The following is a 15,439-nucleotide window of genomic DNA, read 5'->3' as shown; positions in this document are numbered from 1 at the left end:
AACAGGAGTCACACTTAATACAGCACACATGCTGCAGGCAACACCAGCTCCATCCTCCAGAAGCTCTTGCTGAGGAACAAAACCTCCTTTGTGCAAGGGCAAGTGTTTTCTTCCTATGGAGGTCACCTCAAACAGGACAGAAGCCTCTGCCCAGTGCCCACAGCCTTTCAGCAGCTCACACTTCCCCTGGGGAGCGTTATTAAGCTCAGTAATGAATTATGAAGTGAGTCATTCAAAGCCCTGTAATACATCCTGTTGGGAATGAAGCATCTCTTAAGTTTTCACCACTTTCTGGGGCAAAAGTACAGGCTGAAGTCTTTTTGGTTTTTAAGTTTGTTTGGTTTTCAGCAGTCCCTTAGGACTTGCGCTGTTAAATTCACACTCCAGCTGAAATAAGAACAGGGTGAACTGTTAGCAAAGGCTGCTGTTCCTTATGGTATTTGCTAGAAAGTTATACAGGTTTTTATTAAAAATTAAAGCCATTATTTTCTCCTCCTTCTGCTCTGGCACACAGGTCAGAACTCACTGACTCTTGGAGCTGCCCTCTAGGCTACAAAAGAGCTCAATTTTCAATGCCAAGTAATAAACAACCTGATCCCTTTTCCCCCTTCCAGCATTATAGAAAGGCTGACTCGTCCCCTGCTTCTGTGGATCACATTTACTGATCAGCATCAAGCTGCACACCACCCTGCATTATAGATCTAGAATCACAGAACTGTTTGAGTTGGAAGGGACCCCCAAAGGCCGCCTGTTCCCACTGGCTGCAGTGCACAGGGACACCCACAGCTCCATCAGTGCTCACAGCCCAACCTGACCGTGGTTGTCTGCATGGAAATGGGGCACCACCACCTCTCAGTGCACCCTGTGCAGTGCCTCACTGCCTTTATTGCGCTGATCCTGACTTGTTCTGCCAGACTCAGCAACAGCAGTGCACAACCATCCCTCTGGATCAACCCTCACCACACACAGCAGCCAAACAATGCTCACAGTTATCAATTCTTATTATTTTGAACCATTTACACCACGATCATCAGCACAGTCCAACATGCATAAGGCAGCTCTGACCCCTGTATTACCATCCGGTTCCTCCAGGGCAGACGGTAACATGCACTGCTACGACAAAACCAGGTGAACAATTTGTTGTTATTAATGGAAAGCATACCCCAGACAGACAGACGGACAGACAGAAGCTGTGTGGCTCTGACCTGGAGCAGGCCAGCTCAGGGTGTGGTGCTGAGACAGCAGTGGTGTTGGAGGGGGTGAAACACTTACTGTTGGCTATGTTGGAAGCAGTGTAACTGTCTGCCATTCCTGAGACCTGGCTGGCAATGCTGATCTCACTGGCTCTCCGGAAGCCCCTGAACTGAGGGGCTGAAATGGGGGTGGACAGGGACGCGCTTTCCATGAAGACGGCACCATGAGACTGAACAACATCTGCTACAAAGTTGAAACAGGGAAATCAAAATATTAGACCAACAGACAGAGACTGGGCAAGATGAACTCGAGAGGAGGAAGAGGAGGAAAACAAGGCCCGTAGATGCAAAAACCTTTCAAAGCTGATCTGAATGGAAAACATTTCATCGGAGCTCTAGTTTGGAAAGAAAGCAAACACCGCAGCAAGCAGAGAGGCATGCGGCTGGAGAGTGGCCTTTGATTGAGGAAAGCAAAATAATTAGCTCAAAAAACCCAACCAAATCCAAAGTGCCAAACAAAATAATCCAGGCAGACTTACTTAAGCAGCTATAGCAGAAGCATGTGTCATACATACAGATGTGAATATATACAGCTTTGTATATATCCACAGAGACAAAATAATCAGGGGAGGGAGAACAATTAAAAACAATGTTTAAAAAGGGATATTTGTTTTCTTGCAACATTTAGACTTAAATAAACATCTCCAAGACAGAAGTGTTAATACAGAAAGTACCAAGAAAACATTTCATGCCTGGCAGGGATTAAATTTGAACTTGTGTTTCACTGCTGATTGATACAGCCAACACTCATTAAATTGAAGCAAGGGCTATTGAGAGAAAGGAGTGCTGAGCTCTTACATCTCCAGGCGGTGTTGGTGAATCGGGGAGTGCTCAGACTGTGAAAACAGAGCTTCTTCTGTACAGCTGCAAGCCTGGGTTTTAGATCCCAACCTGAGGTCTACCAAGTGTGCCTTAACCCTCCAGTACATCGATACAGAGCAGGAGGATTTCAAGTCACGCTGATGTGGACTGTATACGTGTATCAGAGGGAAACAGACCTCAAATGGCAAAACCAAGAGATGCTGGAAGTCAAAATAAAATCTCTGCATTTCAGTTTTCCCCCTCTACCAGTGGTACCAGCACCCACCCCTCTGCAGATGCGATGAGGCCAAATTCAATGCCTCTGGGATATCCCTTGGTTCTGCAGGGCAGAGGATTTATGGTGCCAAATGCACTCCATAGCAGGTAGCACAGGTGTGACAGTAACATGCACAAGCAAAGCTACTCACTCCTGTTTTAATGTTGCCCATCTCTGCTGTACCTGAGTAGCAGCATCTGAACTTTTTTCAAGACAGGGCAAAGGTTGGTGTCCTCAGGGGCAGCAATGCCACAGGGAACGTAAGCACATTTCTCCCCCACACCAACGTCCTCCACCTATTTCAGCCACTTTAGATATCCCTGGGTTTGATCCTAGCACATGGTCGGCTAAGGGCGTTTTTGGTTTATTTTAACACAGATCTTTTTGTTTAGGGCTACTGATCTGCTTCCTCCAATCTCTCAGTTCCCAGCAGCAGCGTCTGTGCCCACACAAATCCTGCTGCAGCAGAGGGAAAGAGAGCGTTCGAAGCAGAAACCTGTACCCACGTGTTGGTGTGAGAGTTCTGTTCTCTGCAGGGAAAATCAGGCCACAAGCTGCTCTGTGTAAAAGCTTTGTGGACTGGATGATCTGAGCCACGGTGGGAGCCTGCCCTGATGATGTGCTTCGCACACTGCCCACGTTGTGCCTGAAAAGCCATTACCAGCATCACTTTCTCAGCACTTTCCTCCTCTTTTCACCTTGCCTTGAGCTGCTGGCTGCCATAACCAGCACCTCTGAGCCCATGTGCCAGCATGGCTTTCTTACTGTGGAAAGCACCACAGGCAGCTCAAGGACAGGCTGTACTTGGAGAATACAAGCCAAGCCAGGGGCTGGCTACATTCACCCACATGGGGTAAAGGGTCCAGGTCCCATTGCTGGTATCTACTGGCTGCGTGAGCTGGGACAACCTTCTCAGCTCTCCAGGTTACCCCTGGCCTGTACACACTAGGAGATTCTTCTGCAATTATTCTCTTCCATCACATCACATGGCTGCCCCAGCACAGCTGCAACACAGATGATGCCCATCAACTTCCCTGAACTCAGTCAGATGTAGTGAGAAGGGAGCTTGGCTTTGTCTGTACTAGGAAAAGTGCCAGGCTCTGGTTTTAGCCAGTATCGACCAGTGAAACCTGAACTTCTTTCCTCTCCCTTAGAAATAAACATCTGTGGCCTGAATTAGGAAGCAGCTGGAAGACACACTAAAGAGCATTACAACAATGCTACTCAGGAGGAAAGGCTGGGGCAAACATGGGGCTGCCTGGGCTGATTGTGGCTCTGGCTCTGTTAGCGTATCTTCACAAAAAAACAACCTCCCACAGCCCCTCCAAACCACCACAAAGTCATCACTGCAGTGATTCTCACTTGTACAAAAATCCAGTCTGTTTTAGTGTCACTGAACTGCTCAATTCAGCACTGCCTGCACTGGTGTCAGAAACCTGCTTGTCTCTAGGGGATGGTGTGCAGTTACTCCCGTGCCCAGCCCACCTGCTTTGCTTTCACATTTCTCCCCTTCCCCATGCTACGTTCCCTCTGTCTTTGAAAGATGTCAGTTTATAAAGAAAAGGAGGGCCAGGAAACAGCAGGGCAGGAAGCAGGGGCAGAGAGCTGCCCCTCCAGCCAGGCTCCCTCAGCCCAAAGCTGCAGCAACAGCGACTTCCAGATGAGATACTGGGACACAACTCACAGGAAAACAAACAAACAAACAAACAACAGAAACCTAACAACTTATTTCCTAAATTCTGCCTATTCTTTGTAGCAGTAAACTCTGCCTATTTCTTTTGGGGCACCACTGTTCTTGCCTTTCAGAAACCACAGGGGCTCTCTTTAAGAATGATGTGAGCAGGATGAATTGAGATTTTACTGCACTTCCAGAAGAGGTGCTATAAGAAACGACTTTTTTTTTCCCCAGCTATAGATCTTTTAACACTCATTTCTACGTTGTATTTTTTTTATGGACTCATTTGTCAATGTCCTCAGTGATTGTTTTGCACTCAGCGAACGGCAGCAGGCCATCCTCCTAATGTACTGCTGGCACTGAGTTAAGTCCTGGGGGTACCAGAGTGGCAGATTTCAGTATGTGCTATTTGCTCTGCCACAGAAGCGGGGAATGCTGAAAGCACTGAAAATATGTAAGGTTCAATAAAACACAAAAGCCAGCCAGCTGCTCAGCAGAGCCAGGCCTTGCCTGCATCAATCACCGGCCAGCGCTGGGCGCTCTGCAATAGCTACCCTGAGATCAAGAGCCATGCAGAGTGCTGCTGTCCTTATGTTTTCATGGTTGTGGAGCTCCTGCAGACCAGAGGCTGGACTTGTTGCAGTCAAAGCAAGCACTGCTCAGCCACATCGTGCTCTTGAAACACAGGGTAAAGAGCAGAGAATCTTCTGAAAGCACTGTCCTGGCAGCAGGATGTATCAGATGACAGCTAAATGGCACTTCATCAGTGACCTCCAAAGGGATTAATGAATAGTACCAGATCCCTTGCCTCTGCTTTGTTATGGAACATCATAGCCAACGCAGCAACTGCACACCTACTAATCACCTGCACCTTCAGAAGACACAGGCAGAGCCTATCTGGAAGAGTCTGCAACGTTGCCATCCTGTATGACCACATAACATACTGCACTACTCATGGACAGTGATGGTCAGCTTGTTAAACAAATAAAATGACAGCAGAACTGGGTTCTCAATTGGGAATAGAAAAAAAAAAGTGAGAATGGGCACGTGACACATGGGAAAGAGAAAACTAAAAGTCTCATTAAGATCGCAGTTGTAGCACCAGCCGCCACCAGAATAAATGAGGCCATGCAGCATTTACCATAGTAGAACAAAGCAAAACAAATGCATTGAACTTTGCTTTTAAGGCAGAAGACCAGAAATTAACTGTAAAAAGCCAACACACAGCCACCTTCGGGTCTGAAAGCCTCATTCAGTGTACTCAGCAAAGCCACAAGGACTGTCCAAACACGGAACACTCAAATGGACAAAATCTGGTCTGACACAGCATTGGTTAGACTGCTGGCCACAGCACAGTGTGGCTGAGTGCTGGGGAGCTGCACACTGCAGTCCAGTCCTGTGGGATCTGCACATGAGCAAGGCACACAGAGACTCTGTGCTGCTGTGCCAAAGCCTCTTCCAGCAGCACTGCCACTAGAAGAGGAAGAAATGAAGTATGTGGCAGTAGTCTCCCCTTCCAAACTCAGCACTGTGGTTCTGACTCATTCTTTTCCTGCTGGGTCTCCCAGACCCCAAGCAGTAATTTCACGTGGCACAGTCTGAGACACAGCATGAAGACTTCAGCTCCAGGAGGTAACAGAATGGTCTCCAAAAAGCACCCCGAGTACCCAACACCACAGACAATACAAAAGTGTAGATTACACACACTCAGCAAAACCAGCACTTTTATTGGAAACATCTTGCCAATTCAGTACGGGAACGGGGATACTTGTTTCCATGAAGCTGTCCTGGTGCTGGGCAGCACCCAGAGGGCTACTTTCCATGAGGAGGATGGGATTGTTCTGGATTGTCTCAACTAGAAGCAGATGGGGAAAAAAAAAAATACAGAAGGACAAAGAACAACAGACATGTGGCCACGAAGTAATAACGTACAAACAATTACAACTGAGCACTTCAACTATGAGGAAACGGTCTTCAATGAAAGGACAACCTTCAAAGAGAGCAAAAGAAACGAAACATGGGTGGGTTTCCAAACAGACCCACATCGGAGAGATTGGCTGGTAGCAGATGAGAGCAGAACGATGGTATTTCAACACCAAAAGAAAAGGGAGCCTCTTCAGCAGCTTCTCCAAATGAGCTAAATCTACAAATAGCCAGCAGACCCAGAGAAAAATGAGAAGAAATACATGCTCCATGGGAAGATTTACTTGAATCAGACTTACAGCCTACACAGTGAGCACAGGAGTAAGCAGAGCTGTGAATTTGATTCCACTCTGCGAGTTGGTTGCAATGAAATGGGGACCCAATATCTAGTACAGATGGCACAAGGAAAAACATAATGGAAAAAAGTCTAAGAGTCCTGGATGGGGTGAAAAACAAAGCCAGCTACCTGCACAAGAAAATGCACACAGTGGCATTATGGAACATTTTGTGCATAACTAATTGTAATAATTGAGTTTTTGAATTCCACATGATCATCAAATCATATACCTTAATTACAGCAACAATTTACTTTTCTGGAGTATCCTACAATGAGCACTTCTGTGTTATTAGTGGCTTTGCAAACCATGGTCAGAACAGCCCTCATAGATAATGCTCAAATCACAGCCATTTTTGGCTCTAATGGAAAGGAAGAGCCTGTTACTTTATGATAAGCAAATGAAGAGGTGTTGTTTTATACAGTCAGAGAATTGAAAGTTGCTTTTTTGGTCAGTTTTATTGATCACGTCAGAGCAGCATCTCTTACAATAACACAGCTTAAACCTGGAGAGGGTTTTGAAATCACCCTACCCTTCCTATAGCGGAGCTCATTGCTATTTCACTCTCTCCATTACATCACGTAGAGGTTTATCCCTAAACTTGGACACAGCCAACCTAACAGAGGTGTAGGGAGGCACAGTAAATTAGTGAGATCACTGCTGTAGCACGGGATGATAACCAGAATGCAGGTTTAAGATATATATATATTTTTAAGGCTACTTGCAGCTGATACCAAGAATATACACCCCCAGAAATTTGCTTTCCAACCTGCCACAGATTCCCCAAGCTGCTGTAACTGGACTGAGTACAAATGCAGTTGTGGGTGGATCCATTTTTAAGAGGTGTTGCAGCAAGATCTTTGCTATATTTGACGAGTGGGGTCTGCAGAAAGTATTTATTCGCTTTGCTAATTACAGATTTTAGTTTATGCCTGTTTAAACAAATTAGACCTCCTGATTCAGCAATTGAAACCATCTTTAAAGATACAGATACAAAGCAGACCATGTAAGTGGAAATTTACCAGAGTGTTAGAGGGGAATGAAAACAAACAAAAAACAAAACACACAATCCCAGTCTTCCTAGATGGTGGCTTTTGCATTTGACTCCAGTTTGCCAGCATGATTTCTTTTACAGTAGAAATTCCTAGCTAGTCTGTTGATTTTAAGGAGTCTTTAACTAAGTGTTCCAACAAGGGGAAAAAACCAGTGAAGCTGTCCTCCTTGCCCCAAAGCCCTTACTCTGGAAGGAGCTAAAGCTTTAGGTGAAATGGAAAGGGCAAATTTAGTTTCGTGCAGCAGTTAAATTCCCCGAGAACTCCTTGCAATGAGAGCTTGCATTAAAATGGCAACAGACCATGAGAGTCTAGGCACAGAAGTGAAGTGAAGATGGTAGGAAATAGAATTTATTTTATTAGATCAACTGCAGGAGCACTGATGTAATGGGAGCTGAGCCAGGGCATGGTCAGGACACAATTGTTTCAGATGAAACCTAGCCAGCCAAAAGAACATGCACACAGCCATTTTAGACACTGTTACTGTGCAATTGGGGTACAGCAAGTGAAAAGGCCGCTGATGGCAGAGGAGTCCTAGTAGACTGAGTGTCTCATGGGCAAGGTGTAAAAGGCAAGGCATTGCCAGCAGTCTGACCATTTGCAGGAGCCAGTCCTTTGGCTGGTTCCATGAAAAAACAAAGGGCACAACCAAGTGAATCATCTCATTATCTTACTGCTGATTTTGCTCCTTCCACTCTTCACTGGCACCCTAAACACCAAGGTCCTAAAACTCAGCCAAGTTAATCATGTTCCATTCAGTCCCAACAACAAGCATCAGCTTGGGTGTAAAACATGGACTTCAAAGGGAGCTCATTAGATTTTGACTCTCAGCAGCTGATGGCCTCTATGTGACAAATGACAGGCATTTGAGACACAGGGCACTGATTTTGTTGGAAAAAAATGCCTACTTTTCTGATAAATCAAGAATAAAGTTAATGTTACAGGGCCAATTCTCTTTCTTGTCATTCCCAATTGCTTTGATAACTTCATGTGAAGTTTAGACAGCTAAACAGGGATCCAAAGTGACTTACCCAGAACAGCAGAATTGCCATCACCCAATGGGAACCTCTGGTAACGGGGAATATTAAAGGGGGGCAAAAGGTAGAACTTCCTCTCCAGAAGAGGCTCAAGGCGTGAAGCAGATGGGTCTGCAGGGTGGAACAGGTTATAGACCTGCTGACAAGCTGGTCTGAGCTGAAAGACTAAAGAGATGGAGAAAAAAGTGTTCAAGTATCACACAGTTATTTGTCTATAAAACAGATACCTGTTGAGGGTGGTTGTTTTTTTTTTTTTCTAAGTACTGAAGATTTATTACCTCCTCTTATTTCAGTTGATTAAAATGGAATATTTATCAGTACCTTTACAGATTCAATAATTTTCCCAGTATTCTCAACACTTGGAAGTAAAAGACAAATGAATAAATTCTCAGTATTGTCCAGATCGTAGGGTGACCTGATCCCTTGTGGCAGAATAAACATTTCCTTTACAAATATTTGGGTTTTTTGACTCGATTACTCAGGGAACACAGCAGTTTACATCAGGACTTACTGTCAAGAGCTGGAATGACAGTTTTTCGCAGTGCAAGAACCAGACCCAGGGGGGAACCGAAGAGGAAGAAGTCAGTGATCTCAAATTCAAACTTCCCAATATTTCCTCCATCCAGCATAGTGGAGCTACTTGATCGCCTGGATCCCGGGTCATTTCTCAGAACACTAGAATGTAAACTAGAAGAAGACCAGAAAACAACTTCAAAATTTCATCCATGCTATTTTGTCATAATTGAAGGCCAAGATAAGTGATTGACAGCGAGTGTAATTTCTGTCTCTCTTGTGAAGGAACTGTGCCAATCTGTACTGTAGATTTCCTATCCAGTAAGATGTGCCCCCCAAACAATGACCTCATTTCATTGGTATACTTCAGATTGTACACATCCAAGCCTTGAGTGGGTTCGTTAACACTTTCCAATCACCTCAAAATGTTGGTTTTTTGAGGAGTCAAAATCTGGGCTGCTGGTTGTAGAACAGCCATTTCCAAGCTAAAATAACCAGCAAACCAAAGTTACTAGAGTAACAAACAGGGGGGAAAAAAGCAGATTTACAATGATTCACTCCATTACACACATCACTGCTGCGCTTTCTGGCTGTCAACATTTGAGTTCCTTCCATCACCTAACTCTCAAATGTTACAGAAAACTGTGCTTACCCATTTCTTCCTCATAGAAATATTTGGACAAATGTTACGGTATTAAAAAGAGAAGAGGAAAAAAAATGGGAGGGGAAAGAGAAAAGGAAAGATCAAAATCTGCATGAGGGCTTCTAACATACTCATGTACCAGATTCACATTACAGCTTCCAAACGTGTGCATAGCACACACTGGACATGGTAATCCGAGGTAATTAACTCAGTGGCCATGATGTAAATCGCGTTTATCATGCAACCAGGACTCTCTCACCTCTGTTTTTCCCTTGAGGTCACATATGCCAAGTTATTACCATTCAAATTATCCCTCAGCCTTATCCCAACAACCCCAAGTAATTGTACTTAAATAAAAAAGATACAAATGTGTCCAGCCTTCTACTCTTCTGTCAGATCTCCTTGAAAAATTAAACTCGTGTACAGTGCAGGCTGGCCAATACATAAGTTTACAACAAAGACTTGACGTCACATATCCGTTGGACACTAAGGAAAGGGAAACAGGAATTCTTAGACAACAAGCCCAGGAATCCACCCCCATGCTAGGAAGAGGTCATGGTCTGGGATAAAACAGTGAAAGAACAGATGTGTAGCACTAATAACCTGGTTCAGAAAAGGTTTTCTGACATTCTTCTCTCACCAGCCTAAAGCAATACAGCTGAATTTCTCTTCCTCTCCAGATTCTACAGATTCAGACTGCAGCCTTGCTGGGCTGTCACCAGTTGCAACTGGAGAGCTGAGGACAGACTCCCAGCAGTGACTTTGCAGGGTGTTTTCAAACACTTTAAAAAGCATTTGAACGGGGCCTATAAAATATGTAGGATAAATGAATACCAAAACAGCCAGGCTGGATAATAGGCTTACAGGCCTGGAGTCAGGGATGATGTAAATGTAAGTCTCTACCCAGCCCCAACACAGAGTCCCAGGTGGCCACCAGCGCATGCCACAGCAATGGCTCCTCAGGCCATGTCTGAAGGCAGCATGTGGCTGCCCGAGTGGGCAGTGATGTCCCACAGCGTGGGGCTCATAGAAATAGGGCTGTTCATCTGTAGCTTTAGAACTTTGGCAAGCAGCACGTTACTCCAGGGACAGCATCCTGCTGGCTGTCGCCCCCTAAGGGTGCTAATACCTTCTCCTTGTGCCCCACTGCCATGTATTCTCTGAAGGTGCACACATGCACAATCACAGTGCTGTTCTCCTGGTTACCATCCACAGGGAAATAACCAGCTTACTTATGGCAGGCATAGAGATCACAAAGTCAAAACAGCGATGTCAAAAGCAAGAGGAACAGGAGGTTACAGCAGTGACAGCTAAAATGAGTATGTTCCCATTCCTGTGATGTGAACAAGCCTCCCTGAGATCACACTGCTGGGATGTGAGATGCTCAAACAGATTTAAAAACAAGCCACCTTTGGTGAAGCTACAATTATTTTAGCTGTCAAGACTGCAACACATTAAGTTTGCCGCATGTAAGGAATACAAAGTTATTCAGAATAAGTTCAGCATTGCTGAAGACAGGGCAACAACAGTGTGATCCAAAAAAACATGCAACAGAAAGGATCCTGATGGCAGATGTGTTGCAGCAGGGTAAGTACAAGGCTTTTTGCATATTCACTCATCTTCCCACGGCATCTTTTTGTGGGGAATGGAAGAGAATGAGAACAGTCATACTGCTAAGCAATTTGGATGGCTCCTCTCATTTTACTGGAATCTTGATAGTCTTTTCTGCAATCAAAAGAAATGAGAGCCAAGGGGAACTCTGAATCCATCATGCTCCAAGCAATGTACAGTGCCCTGTTCTCCCTTTAAAAAGCAGCAGATGTACTGTGTGCATTAATTAAACAAGAGCCTATGAATTTCAGAAGCAAATCAACTCATTTACAATAATACAAGTACAGCACAGCCAGAAATAATGTAGTTGTGCAGAAGGACTGAATTTAAAAATAAATGTGTGATTGTAATCTCCAGATGCTGCTCTGGCTTGCTGGGCATTATCCCAAAGAAGAGAGTTGATCTGATACATGAATAAAAAATTAGTGTCTTTGGCACAGGTTGAAATCTGCAATAGGCACGGAGAGAAAGGCCCCGATATGCCAGGCTGCCAGAATGCTGGGCCCATTAGGAAAACTTGGCTCAGTCCTGCCAGTCTCCTGCACAAAGCTGAGTAGCATCAGAGCTTGGTTTTCATATGGGAAAATCATTATTTAATGACAGAGAGACTGAAGGGGCATTCAGCCAATGACTGGGCTGGATGATCCCTGCCAAGAGGAAGGGGTGAGCCCCTGCGCCCTGGACCAGAGAGGGAGAGATGCAAATGGAGCTCATGCATTTTTCCAGGATAAATCTTGTTACTGAGCTTTGGGAGAGGCTCATTTTTGACTCAAGTTTTAAAGGTTGATTTTGAAAGATACAAAGCCCCAAAGAAGTAAAGGTGCCCTAATCCATCAGCACACTGAACACTGACAGCCCTTTCCAGGCTCCCCTCAAATGCATTCCAAAGGGAGCTGGCACGCTCCTTAAGAGATGGAGCATGAAAGACTGGGACAAAGCTGTTTGAAAAGACAGATGGCACTGCACAATCCCTTCGCCATTCCAGGCTCACTGCCTCTGCTAAACTAGATGCAAAATGCATCAAGATGCCAGCCCACTTTCCTGTGCTCAGCCTGTGCTCCTGAGGTCAAGAACATGGAAGAGAAAGTACATTTCTGTATGACTCCTGTACTACAGGAGGCTGTTTCAATAAGGTACGAACAAGAGACTGATTGTCTTTTATTAACCTGCTAGGAACAGCTGAAAAGTTACTGTTTTGTCTTTCGTAAATGCAGTTACCTTTTTGAAAACAAAAACTCTGTTCTGCTATGAATCTTTTGCAAATGGGCCCCTGACAAGGCAGGACAACGTAAGCCCCTGTGTTGGGACAACAACTGCAAGTAACTGAGGAGAAGCAGAAGAGTGGGATGAGATTTCAGCTCAGCATGGGGCAAAAGGAACAGAACTGAACATAGTCACAATGCAGATAATGGTGTTTGACTGGGGAGACATTGCTCCCAATGCTGGGGATGTAGAGGGAAGAGGGATTAGGAGAATGATGCAGTTCCTCTGGTCCTATAGGAGACAGAGGTATGGGCTGTCCAGTTACACAGGCTGAGCGAAATGATTCAGCCAGAAAAAGCCTCTGAGCTTGCAGAAGTAATCCCCAAATGATCAGCAGCAATGGAAAGATCACTATGAAAATTTTATCAGTTATGTTAACAGATACGGTTGTGAAAGCCCATCTGAGGAAGCTTTGCAATGTGATACTGAGAGCTTTGATAGCGAGTAACAAATTTGAAATACAATCCAGGTACAATGGAGCAGCTCTGGCAGAGGACAAAACCCAATCCCTTGCTCCTGCTTCATGTAATGGCATGGATGATTTTGCCAAACAATCACACAGGACAGTAGAGATGAACCAACTAACCAGTGAGGGGCTCACGATGACTTACTCAGAGCATGTGACTGACCTACCAGAAACCTATTACTGTGACAGGAAAGGACAATGCAGTTCAATTGCACACTTGAACTAAGCTAAAATTAAAGAGCACTCTACTTGTGACAACAGGTCAGCTTTTGGAGATCCTTTGAAATTAAAACAATATCAGAGTCACAATTCTGCTTCACTCTCTTCACTCACGCTGTTAACATATTTGCCATATGACCTCCACGCTGCAATTGCAGCACAGAAAAAAGCAGTTACCTGTCTGGGCAGTCAGAAACAGGATAAAGAGCTGTTCCACTGTCATACTGATGCAGTAGAGCAGCTGGATTCTCTCACTGCTGCTGAGTAAGGGCGCTGATAGTTTTTTTTGTATATGCAACATACTCAATGAAATCTATATTCCTCTAATCTAAAATAACATTTTCCTCCACCTTCCTTGACACAGGATAACAAAGCAACATTCGTGTTTCACAGGTGCACCATCTCAGCTCCGGAGCACTGCTGGCTCTGTTCCTTAGAAATCTTACCTTGAAAGGAAGGCCTGATGCTGCTTTATCGTGTCCAGTTCGTAGGTTGACGAATCGCTCCTTTTCCGTGGCAGCTGCTTCTTTGGATCCTCTCCGTTGCTACGGGGAATATCAATGTTGCTCCTGCTGAGGTGTCTGCTGGCTTCCAGATTAGAGCCGCTGGAGCAATAGCTGTTGTTCACTGTTATTCCAGGAGATAGCAGGTCGGTATCCTGGGATTTGAAATACATGGCCTTATCACTCTGACAACTGAATCATCCACATTATATCCTCCTCCTTCCATCCTTCTCAACACATCTACATCAAAATCTCATTCACAGCAAAGCCCACCAAGTCCTGGGATTCACACACACTAAGACACACCTGCTGGCCATCAATTACAAAGACAGACTTTGCTGTTTTGTGCAAAGATGCTCACTAAAACCAGGGGCTGTGGCCAGCATACCCATTCCCAGCAGACACAGCATTACCTGGACACTCACAACACTCCCTCTTCGACTGCTGTTTTGGCTCTCAGACACAGTTTGATTGCTGTAGCATAAGGCATCAAATCCCAGAATTCCTCCAACACAGTCCCCAACCAAGCAGACCTGAAAAAGGCAACAGAGATGGGGCGGGGAAGAGCCCTTGGACTTCAGTTCAGAGATGACAGTTAAAAGGAGTGCTGGATTATACTTGGAAAAGCTGCTGTAACAGGATAACCAGTGTTTTTACCAGTAAGACTATTTTGTCAGAAAACATCCGCTCATACCCTGCAGACTCTTGCTAGCCAGCACAGCTATCATGTTCTGCCCTTTCCCATCTGCCAACCAGAGCAAGGTGAAAGCAACACAGAGACTATCTATGGCCCTAAGTCCAGGGTCAAAAAAGCAAGCCTGAATCCCTCCTCACCAGCTGCCCACACCACCTCAGGCAAGCTTTGCTCTGCTTCTATTCCCTGTTTGTGCTGTCAGGAGATAATGCTGTCCTGCCTCCAAGAGCATTCAGTAGATAGGCACAACACAGCACTGAGAGCCCTGAGCAGAAGGTGGCTTTCTGCAGCCCTGGGGCTGGGAACAAGCTCAGGGTGGATAATATGCACAACATGCACAGCCTGTTCAATAGGTCAAATTCCACTTGGGCTACAGGGTCACTCTGCTCACAGGAGTGTGATGCTCAGTGATGGTATTTTACAGGACAGAGGACTTGTGCCACCTCGAAAAAGAAACCTGTATTTGTGACAGACGACTCTAGTGAGAGCTGCTGAGGGTCCTTTAAAAAGGGGAACGCTGAAACATCCTTGGTTTGCAATGGGAGTAGCAAAAGTAGCATTCCTGATTTGGAAAAGTGTGTCATGCTGAAAACTGATTAACTTCACAGCCTTGTAGCTTCATTTCTCAACGCAGGCTCTGACTTTTGAATCCCAAAGGTTCAAGACAGAGCGTAAGCAATAATCTCTCTTTCAGAAAGCAATGGAAGCACACTTATTGCAGCTCAACACTTTCGCGCTTCCATCCATCCCGAGAAATGAATGGAAAGAGCTTCAGAAGGAAATTGCTTCACTTGCTCTTCCTTTCGTTGTGGCTCACCTGGCCATTGAATGACATGCCCTCCTGGGATCTGATGAACTCGCTGTAGGCCTGGTTGGCTCTGACGATCACTGTGGCTACTGCTTCTTGGTACTGAGGTGATGATGTTGCTAGCAGAGGGAGGGCAGCAAGGGGAATATGATCCTGGCTGTTGGACAGGCAGCCTTCATCATAACTATATGGGCTGAGGCTGGATAGAGCAAGAGAGATTGGAAATACTAAGATGCAGAGTGGGGAAAAGCATTTACAAGCAGTACAGTCAGTTGTGAGGACTGTTAAAAAAAAAAAAGCCACAAGACAGAATGGCCATTTACTCCAAAGTAAACACATAAGAAATTTAATAAGTCTTTCCCTCCC

General features: G+C 45.1%; 1 protein-coding gene across 3 annotated transcripts in view; it reads right to left on the bottom strand.

Annotated features, from left to right (window-relative positions):
- PITPNM2 (phosphatidylinositol transfer protein membrane associated 2) overlaps nucleotides 1-15,439 on the bottom strand; it is a gene marked incomplete at both ends in the record, with an annotated part of 57,922 nt that overhangs the window by 8,642 nt on the left and 33,841 nt on the right. For 2 of the 3 annotated variants that reach the window (XM_079543944.1, XM_079543946.1), the window contains 7 exons: nucleotides 1,273-1,437; nucleotides 5,712-5,861; nucleotides 8,348-8,518; nucleotides 8,865-9,040; nucleotides 13,515-13,726; nucleotides 13,985-14,104; nucleotides 15,083-15,272. In XM_079543944.1, coding sequence (XP_079400070.1) covers nucleotides 1,273-1,437; nucleotides 5,712-5,861; nucleotides 8,348-8,518; nucleotides 8,865-9,040; nucleotides 13,515-13,726; nucleotides 13,985-14,104; nucleotides 15,083-15,272 — 1,184 coding nt within the window. The remainder of the gene's footprint in view (nucleotides 1-1,272; nucleotides 1,438-5,711; nucleotides 5,862-8,347; nucleotides 8,519-8,864; nucleotides 9,041-13,514; nucleotides 13,727-13,984; nucleotides 14,105-15,082; nucleotides 15,273-15,439) is intronic. The other variant, XM_079543945.1, reaches the window with a different exon arrangement.

The sequence above is a fragment of the Tetrao urogallus genome (genome assembly GCF_951394365.1).
Source record: "Tetrao urogallus genome assembly, chromosome: 17".
In the NCBI taxonomy this organism is placed as follows: Eukaryota; Metazoa; Chordata; class Aves; order Galliformes; family Phasianidae; genus Tetrao; species Tetrao urogallus.
The sequence above is the reverse complement of the archived record's forward strand: the minus strand, read 5'-3'. Positions and strand labels throughout refer to the sequence as shown.